The 12047-nt window shown below is 42.5% G+C and overlaps 1 protein-coding gene across 2 annotated transcripts in view; it reads right to left on the reverse strand.

Annotated features, from left to right (window-relative positions):
• Positions 1-7769, reverse strand: part of NUCKS1 (nuclear casein kinase and cyclin dependent kinase substrate 1) — a 30623-nt gene extending 22854 nt beyond the window's left edge. The window contains exon 1 of one of the 2 annotated variants that reach the window (XM_030872793.3): positions 7506-7769. In XM_030872793.3, the coding sequence (XP_030728653.1) occupies positions 7506-7522 (17 nt within the window). In that variant the 5' untranslated portion in view covers positions 7523-7769. The remainder of the gene's footprint in view (positions 1-7505) is intronic. The other variant, XM_030872792.3, reaches the window with a different exon arrangement.
• Between the last annotated feature and the right edge of the window lie 4278 nt (positions 7770-12047).

Below are 12047 nucleotides of genomic sequence, written 5' to 3' on the forward strand. Positions count from 1 at the left end.
CAGTTCCACCATATTCTCTCCATATAGTATACTATTTTATTTAAAAGTCACACACAAATTTCTGAGTATAACAAAGTATTCTGTAAATAAAATGGGCTAGGTTTTTCCCAACAGGAAGTTTAGTGCAAAAACTATGCAATTAGGAACAGAGTAAACCTCAAGCAGGTGAGATTAAAGGGGTCTCAGATTAGCACATTACCAAGTAGTCCTGTCTGCAGCAAGAGTCTTGGGACTCTCAGTGAACTCTTCCAATTGTCTTAACCCAACTACCAGGGACAAATCTGTAGCCTGAAAAAGATTTACTGACTCATTACAATAAAGGTAATGGAACATCAGAAGTGTGGAGCATCTCACCAAACAGAGGAAAACTTAAAAAGGATTTGGGGAAGGGTACAATTTAGGTGAAACTTAAATGAAGCAGTGCCTTGATAGGCTCAAAGCACAGCAGACCGTGTGAAAAGGGGTCTACATCAGGTCTAGACAGTGAAGTGGACCTTGGGTCCTATTTCTTGGCAAAGAAGTTTAGGTAGATGTGAATTTTGTGCCCAGCAACCCCTCATTTGAAGCTCTAAAAATGTTAAATCAAGATAGCTCTCCGTGTCAGAAGGAGTTAGCTTTTCCTGACAAAAGTGTGATGTTTCACTCTGATTGATATAATTTCAAATAGCGTAAGTTTCTGACAGTCTGATTTTAGAGAATCTTTTCGTAGCAGGAAAGCAGTAGTCAAAGAAGCATTGTTATGAATCTTGCCAGTTATAGCATATCTGTGGAAGATAGTCTGTTATCCCAGCCCAATGAATAGCCGGCTGGATTTTTACTTCTCAGTGGAGCTAAGTTTTAGTTTCTCAAGTAATTCATCTTCTGGGCCATTTTATCTTGACACATGAAATCTCCCTGAAGATCACCCTGCTTTGCAGGTAACTGAACAGGTGCACAGTTCAATAAGTAGATAGGCACTAAGAAGCACCTGAAAACATGCTATAGCCAGTTGAAACACTTTGGCAACCTGTGGTCTCTTCACCAAAAATATTTTAAAGACCTATAATTATGGCTATTTAGATACTATTTTAAAATATGGCAATGTAATTCTGTAACAATCAGTTCCACTTCCTAGAACCTAGATAGTAATATTTTTTAAACAAAACACAGGGATGCCCCATTTTGACCAAAGTGGTCATATACTAAATCAAATGTTTTCTCTTATTGACCACAACACCGCAGTCTCTAAGTGCCAGAGGGGCACTATTCACATGGACTATAATGTGGATGTAACACAGATGGTGTCCCAGAGTTACACAGAATGGTGGCCTTTTTATATTTCTGGGGAAAACAGATCAAAAACATAAATAAAATCAATCTCCCTTTCTTTATTCAAAACTACTTTCTCCTTATTAACTAGTTGTATTGCAATGATTTCAAACACTAAAACTCAACCACTTATCTTGGTAACTTTTGTCAAGTTAAATCAACCCCAATTTATTAATCTTAATTTCCTTCTAATTGTAATATACTGACGAGTTTTATAATAGGTGCTGAATCTTTTCAAATGCTATGGTTTTTCTCCTTTGGTCTTTTAATATGAATCAGTGACAGATTTTAAGTTTTATTCCCGGCACAAATGCTACTTGATCATATGTATTTTTAATACATACTGGATTCAGTTAGCTAATACTGTTTGGCATTCTTGCACCTATACATGTACGTAAAATGAGCCCATTAATTTTCTGTGGTGTCCTTTAGGTGGCTTTGGAATCTATTCACTTACTTTGGTCAGGGGGAAATGTCCCTGATTATGTATACACTTAAATGCCACTTATCTAACATTCATGTTTCCTCCCACTTTTAAAGCCTCACACTACTTCAGTCCTTTTTCCTCTACGTTCAGGTGTCTTTTCCTTTAATTAACCCCTTCTCATATTCTTATTCCTTCGAAAAAATTTTCGTTTCCTCCACCCACCCCGCCCCTCCCCCGCTCACTTTAAAGTTGGTCTTCCCCACCAAAGTCCTGCTATGAACCATGACCCCCAAATGTGCTACTACCACAAGAAAGAGTTAACACCCCGTGGCAGTGTCTGATTGGAAAGACCACACTGGCCACAACTTCTATTTGAATTCCTGCTTCCTTTTTAATGGTTAGGTGAACTGGATCAGTTACTTAATTTAAGCCTCAGCCCTCTCACATATGAAACAAGGGATAATATATACCTTGCTCAGAGTTGTTCAAGATTTTGAAAAACATGAGGAGTATCCGGCAGAATTGGCACAAAAAGTGTTGCTCATTAAGTGATGGCTCTATTGAGTTTCGAGTAATTTTATTTTTTCTAAAATTGAAGGTTGAGAAAGGAACTGTGCTGTTAAAGGTCTAGTCTTCTTATCTACAATTTAGAAATTCAAAAAGTTCTGACAACCAAGTCTTTTCATAATTTATATGGTGGTAAACACATGTGGGGCAAACAAGAGGGGCTTTTTAGGATTTTCTTTTAGTGTGAAAATTCCTAGGTTTTACCACAGAGATTAATGTGTTTGATTATAGGAGCACTGCCCCAGACCTGGTGATGGTACATTATATATACAGTATAGGCGCCCTGTTATCTTTTAAATTTTTTTTTTTAATGGTACACGGGCCTCACTGTTGTGGCCTCTCCCGTTTCTGAGCACAGCCTCCGGACGCGCAGGCTCAGGGGCCATGGCTCACGGGCCCAGCTGCTCCGCTGCATGTGGGATCTTCCCGGACCGGGGCATGACCATGTCCCCTGCATGACCGTGTCCCCTGCATCGGCAGGCGGACTCTCAACCACTGCGCCACCAGGGAAGCCATTTTTTAAATTTTTGAAAAATTCTGAACACATATAGTCCCCAATGGTTTCAAACTAAGGATTGTGAACCTGTAAAACATTCTACGTGAATCAAATGTATATAATAAATGTAAATCTAATGGAGAGTTAAATAGGTAAGACTCATGCAGTCTAAATCCAGCTTTACTGTCATTTCTATGCCTTAGCTCCTAGACTTAAAAGTCATCAGTAGTAAATTGAAGGAACTGGACTTAATCTCAGTTCTAGTTAAAAAAAAAAAAGCTTTTAATTAAAACTTATTCTGAGAATTGTTTTGAAGAGTAAGTTGAAAAAACTGCTATTTAAAATATTTTGGCCATATATTTCCCCTCAAGTATTTTCTACATAGAGCTTAAAAACCAGTGCATACAGAATGCACTCACCATTATTTGGAGATTACAAAATAAAATAGCATTTGACCATCTTCATGCCAAACACTAGGAAGGGAAGAGTGTTACCACAGAAAGAATGCCAGCATTGTATTCAGAAAATCTAGGTTCAAATCTTGGCTGTTTCACAGTTCTGTGACCTTGAGTAACATATTATTTAAGCTTATTTCATCATCTACTATATGGGAATTTTTAAAAAATCCTCTATTACAGGGTTGTAATAAGGATAAAACAAGATTAAGTGAAATCCTCTGTACCTGACTCTGCACTTACTCTTAGTAAATGTTTATTTGGTAATTACTCCAAAAAAAAAAATCAAACTTTAAAGTCTTTTTTTTTTTGGGCATTTTATTTATTTTTTGGCCTCGCCGCACACTGGATCTTAGTTTCCCAACCAGGGATTGAACCCTGGGCCCCGGCAGTGAAAGTGCTGAGTCCTAACCACTGGTCCGCCAGGGAATTCCCAACATTGTCTTCTTGTAATCTTCAGATTAAAGACATATATGTTGGGAAATGTTGAATACTTAAGTGTTGTTATAAAATTAACTCCCCCATTATTCAGGCTTTCCAAGTTATTATGCGAGATATCTTTGAAGGTAAAGTCTACAGAAGAGTTTATGTCTTTTTAGAAGAAAGTGACATGAAAGTAATAATAAATGTACAGATCAAAGGTTAATAAAATCACACTTCTTTCACACACAAACACACACACGACCTGGACATAGAGAATAAGATCAGATACAAGGAACCAGGCTCATCTAAAACCACATTTACTAGTATACTAAACTCTTAAGTGTCTTCCTGTGTATCATTAATTCCAAGCTACCTTGAATTTTCAGGTTTCCAAGTTTTTCCCTTTAACCGAGGGCTTTTTGAAACTAATTTTCTGGTAAGAGAAAATATCAATTTTTTTTCAGAAATCCACACACATTCCAACCGAATTCTCTTTGAAAAGAAAGCAATCTGGAATCTTGGGGAAGCTGATTCTCAACATAAATAAAAAATGACCAAAAAAATTTTATATCAATCTGTAAAAGCCTATGCTTTCACATCTAAACTTTCAATGTTAAAGGTTCCTTGCAGTCTCAAGTACTAAACAAAAGAAGACAAGACATCAGGTACACTTACATTATAAAGAAAGGAGCAAACAGACTGATCTGAGTGATTTGGACCATTTTCAATAAGGGAGGAAGATCTCTGAAGAATATACGAAGGTAAATTTCAAAAAACCTGGTTTCTAGGCTGGGCAAGTTAGTAAATCTCTGAGCTTTCTTTCAAAAGTAACAGCATTTTCTTCCCTACCTCACAAGGGTAAGAGTCATGAAAGCATTTTGAAAAGTTAAAAGTGCCATACACTAAAATGACATCAACACTTATCTGGTAGAAGAAACAAGCGATTATGTGGAAAGGGGGGAGGATGAGGATAAGCAGGGCTGTAAATTAAGAATCTAGGTTCTAGGCCCAATCTTGGCATCTACTAGTGTGTGATGCAAGGCACTTCACTTGTCCAGGTCCCCACATTAAGTCACTCGTAAAATGAATTTGCCTAATTTTTTTTCTGGCTCTAAGACTGCAATTTTACGCTATAAATTTGAATCCAAGGCCTAAAATATTTCAGCTCTCATTTATATATGAGTCAGATACTGTAAAAGGTGAAAGCAATACAGTGTGAACAAAACTACTTAGATATGTGTTGCACACGTCTACGGAAAACCCTGCTGTAGCCGGTCAGTTCATCATTCCATTCATTTGGAAACTGGTGTCAAGCAGCCATTAGTACATTTCTAAATCTTCCTTAAATGCTTAGGTTAATATTAAAATGAAAATAATAGTCACAGTAAAAAATGAAAAGCAGAAAATCCTCAAAATTATATACAGGCCTAAGGGCAGAAACATATCCCAAAAGAAGCTGCAGGGACACATTTTCCAACACATGCTTTTCTTGTTTTTGGTTTGTTTTTAAACAAGGTTGATCATTCTGATATTGGGTCAACATCTATTTTTTTTTGTTACATTCCCTCAAGTACACAGACTCTTCAATTACAAAAGCACTTCCCTAAGGCAGAACTTTTTTTATTGCAAAATTTAACAAACCACCAAAGTCAAGTTTAATTATTTCTGCTTTATTATTGGTCAAGAGTATGTTAAAGGCTTTCAAAAAAGTTACAAAGAGACTTCTTCACTAAAATATATAATCAAAAACCAAGTTGCTTTAAAATTAATAACTTGAAAGTGACCCAAAAATGCCCACAATATATTAACTCCATTCTTCAATTAGGGGCAAATATACAGTTAAAATTACTTTTAACAGACTAAGCAAGAAAAAAGTTGTGCACAAATCCCAATGCCTTCAAAAAACTGATTAGAACGTGCTTAATATATTTACTCCTACCCGGTGACATTAAAAATCCAAGTTTTCAAGGAAAAAAAGTTCTGTTCGTGTTCCAGCGTCTAAATTTGGGAGCACAAACTCAGGCAAATGAGTAAAATTACAACAATAAAATTAAAAGTCATCAAAACCTAGTGAACTGCAGTTAAAAGGTAAAGAAAAGTAATAGTCCAACTTCACCACACAGTAATTTACTCCCAGAAGACAGAAGATCCAATCCAGATGAAACAAATCTTTATTATGATATTGTCTATTTCTCCTGATCCTAAAGAAAATACTCTACATAAACTGATGGGATACACTGGTCATTTATTCATAAACTGATGGGATACACTGGTCATTTATTATGCCAAAAAAAGTATGCAAACTATAATTTGCAATATCTATTCAGACTCCGTGCCAAAAAGTAGGCAAAACTCTTCCCGGTGGCGATGGTGAGTTATCGGAGATGTGGGTTTAAATTAGGCAGAAAAGCTGTCAGGTAGTTAGTTAGCACTCTCCTCACGCCCACCCCGAGCGTAGGAGCATGCAGCCCCATACCCCCACCAGCCGGAGACTGCTGTTCTAGTCTGCAGACAGAACGGTGTAGCACAAAACCCTTTCCGGGGTTCCAAACCTCCCTTTAGAGCTCTAGCTCAAAATACTTCCGTTCCTCACAACTTGGTATGAAGAAGGGGAAGCAACAACTATTAAAACATTTAGAAACTAAACCTATTTATCCATAAAGCACTATGCAAAGCAGCCAATTCCTTACATTGAAAGCGCCAAGGACATTATATTAAAAGTAATATTTATTTGCAACAGCTCTCCTTCGTAAGGCCTCAACAGATTGGATTAAGCCACACCCCTCCATAAATGGCACATTCCATACGATAGCCGGGAGGACGGCCAAGGGCGATTCCACCGTCCGCTGGGGAACAGCAAACTTGTTGAAATTCTCAGAATAAAGTCTACCGATTAACCGAATCTAGCCCGTTTATTATTAAAGTTATTCAAGGTAAAGATAAGATTACAAAAACATCCGAGACGTGTACGCCGAGGAAGAGAGGTAGCGGGAACGAGAACCACACGGGATTTAGGTCGTGCAGTTAACCCACACCTCCCTGAGTAGGGACATTTCCGAGGAAGGACATTTCTAGTCGGAGGCAAAGAGCGAACTCGAGGCGGGGTAGCGGGGGTTAACCAGCTCAAAACTCCGAGTTGGGGGGGACACAGCAGTCATTTTCCAGGGCCTAGTCCCGAACTCTCTCGGCTGCGGAGGGAAAAAGAACGCGTCCCGCCCACGCCCGGCCTGATCCGAGAGGCGGGGCTCTGCAGCGACCCGGAGGACGGAGGCGGGGCCCGGCGGCAGAGCTGCCCCTCCTGCTTTGCATGGAACACCCCCGTCCGCTAGAGAAAAAGGGCTGAGTCCCCCCCCCCACCCCCACGCAAGCCGAGGGGGGAAGGGACAATACGGCGTCTCCGCCCCCCCCCATTAAGGTGGGGTCCGAGACCCAGTCCGCTGGTCCCCGCGGCCGGCTCCAAGGGGCCGGGCCGGAGGAGGTGGGGCCTGGGTGGGGGCGCTGACTTCACACCCCTCCCCCTCCGACCGACGGAGGTTCAGGGAACACCCCGCCCGCTCCAGTGCGGCGAGTGGGGGAGGCAGCAAAGCAGCCCAGAGCCCTGCAACGGCGCGGGGCGGGGAGGAGCGCGCGCATGGGCGCGCGGCCGCTACCCCCACGCAGCCCCGCGGGCCAGCAAGGCCCCCTACGCTCAAGGGCGCGCGCGGGCCCCGAAAAGGAGGAGGCCGCGCGTGGCACAGGAGAGGGCCGACTCTAGGCTTCTGTCCCCCACTCCTTCACCACTCACCCCAACCCCCTCCAACCCGTTCCAGGCCTCGGACTCCGCACTGACCTGACAGGCCGAGACATGTTCGCTGTCGAAACAGGACCGAGTCGAGAAGCCAAAGACCAGGACCCCCCCCACCCCGCGCGCTCGGCGCCCCACCCCCCCCAACTTCGGCCGAGGGGGCCGCTGCCGCCGAACCCCGAGCTGCTGGCTTCTCAAACTCCGCTGCTCCTTGGTTCAGGGCCCCTTAATCAGACGAGCCCCCCGCTCCCCTGTCTCTTCAAAATGGATGAATCAAACCAGCCGAAAATGCGCCAAAGCCGCCGTACAACCAAAGCCACTAGGGCCTGTGGGCTCCGCCCCAACACGACCGGTCATTGGCGGCTTCTGCCAGATGCGCAGAGCTCATTCGTCCGTTTGAATCATCACGTCTCCCAGGTTCCGCCCCACTCACTGATAGGCTCCGCCTCCTCCGTGAGGTCCTGTTAGTCAAGGTGCTCTGAGAGCGCACGGCCGCAAAACAAAAATGGTCGCTGCTCGGCCCGCCCCCTGGTTTCCACTCCAGAGTTGCAGATTCGTCTTGGCTTGCGTCTTAGGATGACTAGGAAAAAAGATTTATTAAGAGTTTAATATCATTTAATGTTAGCTTATTGATGTATCATTTCGCCTGCCTTGATCATCTAGAAACTCCACTGATAGCAAAACCCGTGGGATAGGCAGCTGATTCGTCAGCAAGGGGCTGCTTCTGAATTGGAGGGAAATTCCATAGGTTCAAAAATTTTGACCTTAAACCCACAAGCCCCTTCTCCTTGCTTAAGCATTAGACCTCAGGAGCCCAACCGCTGCTGGAGCAGGGAGGCAGGATCACAGGCAAGGAATAATTTAACCACCAATTTCCATTCTCCATTCTGGACCTTGAGATCACTTCAGGGTCATTAAAGTCCCAGACATGGACCTTCGGGGCCTAATGATCAGGAGCATGAGCGCTGGGCCAGAAGGTTTTTCAGTTTGAACCTTAGGTCCACCACTTAACAGTTGTATAGCTTTACCTCTCTGTGCCTGCCTCAGTTTTCTCATGTGTAAACTGGGGAACAATAGTACTTAATTCATAGGATTATTAGGATTAAATGAGTTGATATATGAAAAGGCTTTTGGACAGTCTCTGGCAGACAGTAAGTGCAATGTAAGTATTTGTTAAATTCAGTCCCTTATCCCTGGGTGGGGATGGGGGAGGGGCTGCCTCAAGACTCAAGTCAAATAACTGAGGGTAACTCAGATCATTCCATTTAAATCCATGAACATTTGTTGGATGCATAAAACTCTCAGAGGCAGAGCTCAGGATCCCTATGGGAACGGCCAAGGTTTACCTGACCATTGTAAAATAGACTTCAATCCCTATCACAGGCAGCCTGTTAATAACCAACTGAAGCTACACTCCATAAACAAACAAACCAACCCATCACTATTGCCTCCTGAAAGTCTCCCCTTGTAAAATCTGGCTTCCCTAAGGGAAGAGAATAGCACAGTCCACCAGTAAAGCATTAAAAAAGTTATATATATATCTCCTCTTCCATGTCACTCCACCCTTTCACCCCTGAATGCTATTGTTGATAGCAAAAAAGGAATGCATAACATAGAATTCACCATTTTTACATGTGTAGTTCAGTGGCATTAAGTACATTCACATCTCCAGAACTTTTTCATCTTCCCCAGCTGAACTCTATACTCATTAAACACTAATTCCCCATCCCCTCTCTCCTCAGCCCCTGGTACCCACCATTCTACTTCCTGTCTACATGAATTTGACTACTCAAGGAACCACATATAAGTGGAATCATACAGTATTTGTCCTTTTGTGATTGGCTTATTTCACTCAGCATAATGTCCTCCAGGTTCATTCATGTTGTAGTAGGTATCAAAATTTTCTACCTTTTAAAGGCTGAATAATATATCATTGTATGTATATACCACATTTGGTTTATCCATTCAACTGTCAGTGGATACTTGGGTCATTTCCAGATTTTGGCTATTGTGAATAATTTCAGCTATGAATGTGGTGTATAAGTCTCTCTTCCAGCCCCTGATTTCAATTCTTTGGAGCATATACTCAGAAGTGGATTTGCTAGATCATATAGTAATTGTATTTTTAATTTTTTGAGGAATCTCCATACTATTTTCCATAGCACGTGCACCATTTAACATTCCCACCAGCAGTGCACAAGCGTTCCAGTTTCTCCGTATCTTGTCAACATTTATTTTGCTTTTTTTGATGGGGCATAATGGGTGCTGGAATCTGTTTTGACTAAGTGTATTGTCATCCATATTATTGTCAAAATGCCAGTGCAGAAGCTGGAGTGGTGCAGTGATCACGAGTGACTTTGTTGGAGGCTCTTTTATTAGGTCAGATTGCCATTATTTAGCAAATACCAATATTTGTTATCGTGAGATGAGGCAGAGGAATTCTTGTTACTTACTTATTAGGTAATGAAAGGAACTGGCCATAGTCTACATGTCCAGGCAGGTGGAAAGTTCAGAACGGGTCTTCCAGGCCTTGGCATTGTAGTTTACTTCAAGGCCTATATATAGATGGCCACTGAATGAAGGCTCTTCCTCTTCCAAGGTGAGGGTCATAGCCTCTATCTCTCCTCATCTCAGCTTTGGCTAAAGTCTTCCCTCTATGTGCTTGTTTATTCGCTCAGTATTTCAACAAACACTGTCTCTTAAGAAGGAAGTAACGTAAGACTTGAACTTCTAGTTTACTTTTTAGTGGGCAAGTACAGAGTTATGCCTACAAGAGCCCTGGCACTGTTTCCCTGCCTGTCAGGAGAACCTGGAGTGCAACCTCCAAGGTCAGATCCTTCCAGTGCATCCCCAGAGAATCTTCCCTGGACACGTCTCAAGCACAGCCAGTGTGTAGGAAACTGAAGAAAGACACTGATCATATGACAGGGTAGATCTTAGATGCATGTCGGTTAACCTTGAAGAGACAATACATGTAATAAAACTATGAGAAACTGTGAAAACGAAACAGGCTCAGGAGACAGAAAAGACAGTTATTCTTTCTCCCTGGAAATGAGATTTAATGGGCTTTGAAACAGGAGCCAGGTTCAATCCCTGGTCAGGGAGCTAGATCCTACATTCATGCCGCAACTAAGGAGCCCGCCTGCTGCAAATAAGACCTGGCACAACCAAATAAATAAATAAAAAACAAACAAAAAACCTGGCAGCGTGTGGGTGATGGGCCTGATGGCTCTTCCCTATCCCTATCAAAGACCCACTTCCGGGCTTCCCTGATGGCGCAGTGGTTGAGAGTCCGCCTGACGATGCAGGGGACACAGGTTCGTGCCCCGGTCCAGGAAGATCCCACATGCTGCGGAGCGGCTGGGCCCGTGAGCCATGGCCGCTGAGCCTGCGCGTCCGGAGCCTGTGCTCCGCAACGGGAGAGGCCACAACAGTAAGAGGCCCGCGTACCGCAAAAAAAAAAAAAAAAAAAAAGGACCCACTTCCTTCAAGGCTATGCTATAGGTGCCAGGAGCTTCGTAAAAATTTTCGAGCACTTACTCTGTGCTGGGGACTTCCAGTTCTGTGGCCTCATGAAAAACAACCAACGAGGTCTAAAGATAGACACTGCTTCTACTGACCACAGGAGCTCAGAAAGGGACCTGTCTTTGAAGACCCTGCCGGGAAGTTAAAGAAAGATTCTCCAGGCTTTATTTTCTTTTTTACTCTTCTACTTCCAACCTGCTGACTCTCTGCCCCATCACAATACTCACAAGAAAGGGTGGGATAGAAGAGCTGTGTGTCTGGTTAGTCTTTCTGTAACCCCAGAGGCCAAAAACCTGCTTGGAGATAGGTGCATGGTTAAAGACGATGCTCCCTTGCCTCAGGTCACAGCCAGAAAAAAACTGGGCCAAAGTCAATTTTCACTTTTATTTATTTATTTTCATTTTATTAAAAAAAATTATTTACTTATTTGGTTTGCTGGATCTTAGTTGTGGCAGGCAGGCTTGTTAGTTGTAGCAGGCGGGCTCCTCAGTTGTGGCACATGGGCTCCTTAGTTGTGGCATGTGAACTCTTAGTTGTGGCATGCATGTGGGATCTAGTTCCCTGAACAGGGATCAAACCCGGGCCCCCTGCATTGGGAGCGCAGAGTCTTAACCACTGCGCCACCAGGGAAGTCCCCAGTTTTAACTTTTACATTCATTTTCTCAAGTGTATATTTCTTCTGCTCCAGACTTCCATCTTCCTCTCTACTTTTAGAATGTTAAGACCTAAGTTTAGATGGGTTTCTACCACTGAAATAAAAAGGATGTACAACTTGACATCCAGTATAAATTGAAGAAGAAACCCCAGAAGACTAATACTTGTTGCTTTGCTCACCACCAATAAAATCCATAGAAAACTTGCCCTTGTAACATTGAAGAAGACAGAGCCTTATCCATCTAAACCACCAACAAATACTTTTAAGTGAACAGTGCTGAAAGCGGAGACCCCAAGGTATAACAAAAAAGAGCACTGAACTTGTAATGAAAACTACTGGCCTTGAGCACTGTGATTTACTACCTAGGTGACTTTCAGCAAATTTTAAACTCCTGTGCCTCTGCTTCT

This window comes from Globicephala melas, chromosome 1 (genome assembly GCF_963455315.2).
Source record: "Globicephala melas chromosome 1, mGloMel1.2, whole genome shotgun sequence".
Lineage (NCBI taxonomy): Eukaryota > Metazoa > Chordata > Mammalia > Artiodactyla > Delphinidae > Globicephala > Globicephala melas.